At 48.8% G+C, this 1,341-nt stretch overlaps 1 protein-coding gene across 1 annotated transcript; it reads right to left on the reverse strand.

The window, feature by feature from the left end:
- Window positions 1–272: 272 nt before the first annotated feature.
- LOC128343750 (olfactory receptor 1019-like) lies at window positions 273–1,341 on the reverse strand. Its single transcript, XM_053293182.1, has one exon. It carries the CDS (start codon window positions 1,254–1,256, stop codon window positions 273–275), a length of 984 nt encoding a protein of 327 aa, XP_053149157.1. The 5' UTR covers window positions 1,257–1,341.

Here is a 1,341-nt window from a genome sequence, read left to right on the forward strand (position 1 = left end):
CCATGGAGGCAAGGCCCAGGAGGCAGGAAAGAAAGTGCGGGGGCAGAAGTGGGCAGTGGGAGAGGCGGCTGAGCCTGGAAATGGAGACTGTGGCAGAAGGCGGGGGGAGGTAACCGCCGGCCCCCAAGGAGCACACAGATGCTCTGTGTGGGGTTGGCTAGTTTAAAGGAAATATATCTGGTCAGAGTTGGTGACTTCTGCTACTGACATCTCATTTTCTACGAACTAAAATTAAAAGGTTATCCCCACCACCACACACACACACACACAAACTACTTAAGGGATAGACCTATTGCCCTCCTACTCATCAGGTGCTTCATGGCTTCCTTCACATCCTTGTTCCTCAAGCTGTAGATTAATGGATTGAGCATAGGGATCACCAGGGTGTAGAAAAGGGAGACCACCTTGTCCTGATCTTGTGACCCTTTGGTCCTTGGCTGAGCATACATGAAGATGGCAGTGCCATAGAAGAGACCCAGAGTAGTAAGGTGGGAAGTACAGGTGGAGAGGGCTTTTCGGCGCCCTTGATTGGCATGGCTTTTGAGCACATTCCACAGAACCTGCATATAGGAGACGATAATAATTGCTGTGGTTACCACAGCAATTATGCTAGTGGAGGCAAAGAGAATAGCCTCAGAAAGAAAGGTGTCCGAACAGGAGAGCTTCAGGATTGCAGGGATGTCGCAGAAGAAGTGGTTGATCCGGTTGGGGCCGCAGTAGGATAACCGGAAAGCACCACTAGTCTGGATGATAGAACCCACTAGACCACAGATATAAGCCCCTAGTACAAGCCAGATGCAGCGCCCTTGGGTCATTAGCAAGGCATAGGTCAGTGGATGGCAGATGGCCAAGAAGCGATCATACGCCATGGCTGCCAGAAGAAAACATTCTGCAGTCACCAGTGTGGTGAAACAGAACATCTGTGTGGCACAAGCTGTCAGGGAAATTGAAGCCCTGCCCCATTGCATCTGGACTTCCAGTGCCTTGGGTGCAATGACTGAGGAATAACAGAGGTCCAAGAAAGAGAGGTTACTAAGGAAGAAATACATAGGAGTGTGTAGACACTGTTCAACTCTGATCAAGGTGACCATCCAAGCATTGCCCAATACTGTGAACACATACAAGAGAAAGAAGATTGCAGAAAAAATGGGGCCCAGTTTAGGCTTCTCTGTAAAGCCCAGGAGGATGAACGTTGTCACTGTGGTCAAATTCTGCTCCTCTGTGGAGTCAAAGCTGAGCCTGAGGATGAAACCCATTATACAATTAGAAGATTATGCTAGGAAAGCAAAATGTCAACTATAGACAGAGTTAAAGCCTCTTCCGGAAGAGAAGAAAGCAGCT

The sequence above is a fragment of the Hemicordylus capensis genome, chromosome 2 (assembly GCF_027244095.1).
Source record: "Hemicordylus capensis ecotype Gifberg chromosome 2, rHemCap1.1.pri, whole genome shotgun sequence".
Taxonomy (NCBI): Eukaryota; Metazoa; Chordata; class Lepidosauria; order Squamata; family Cordylidae; genus Hemicordylus; species Hemicordylus capensis.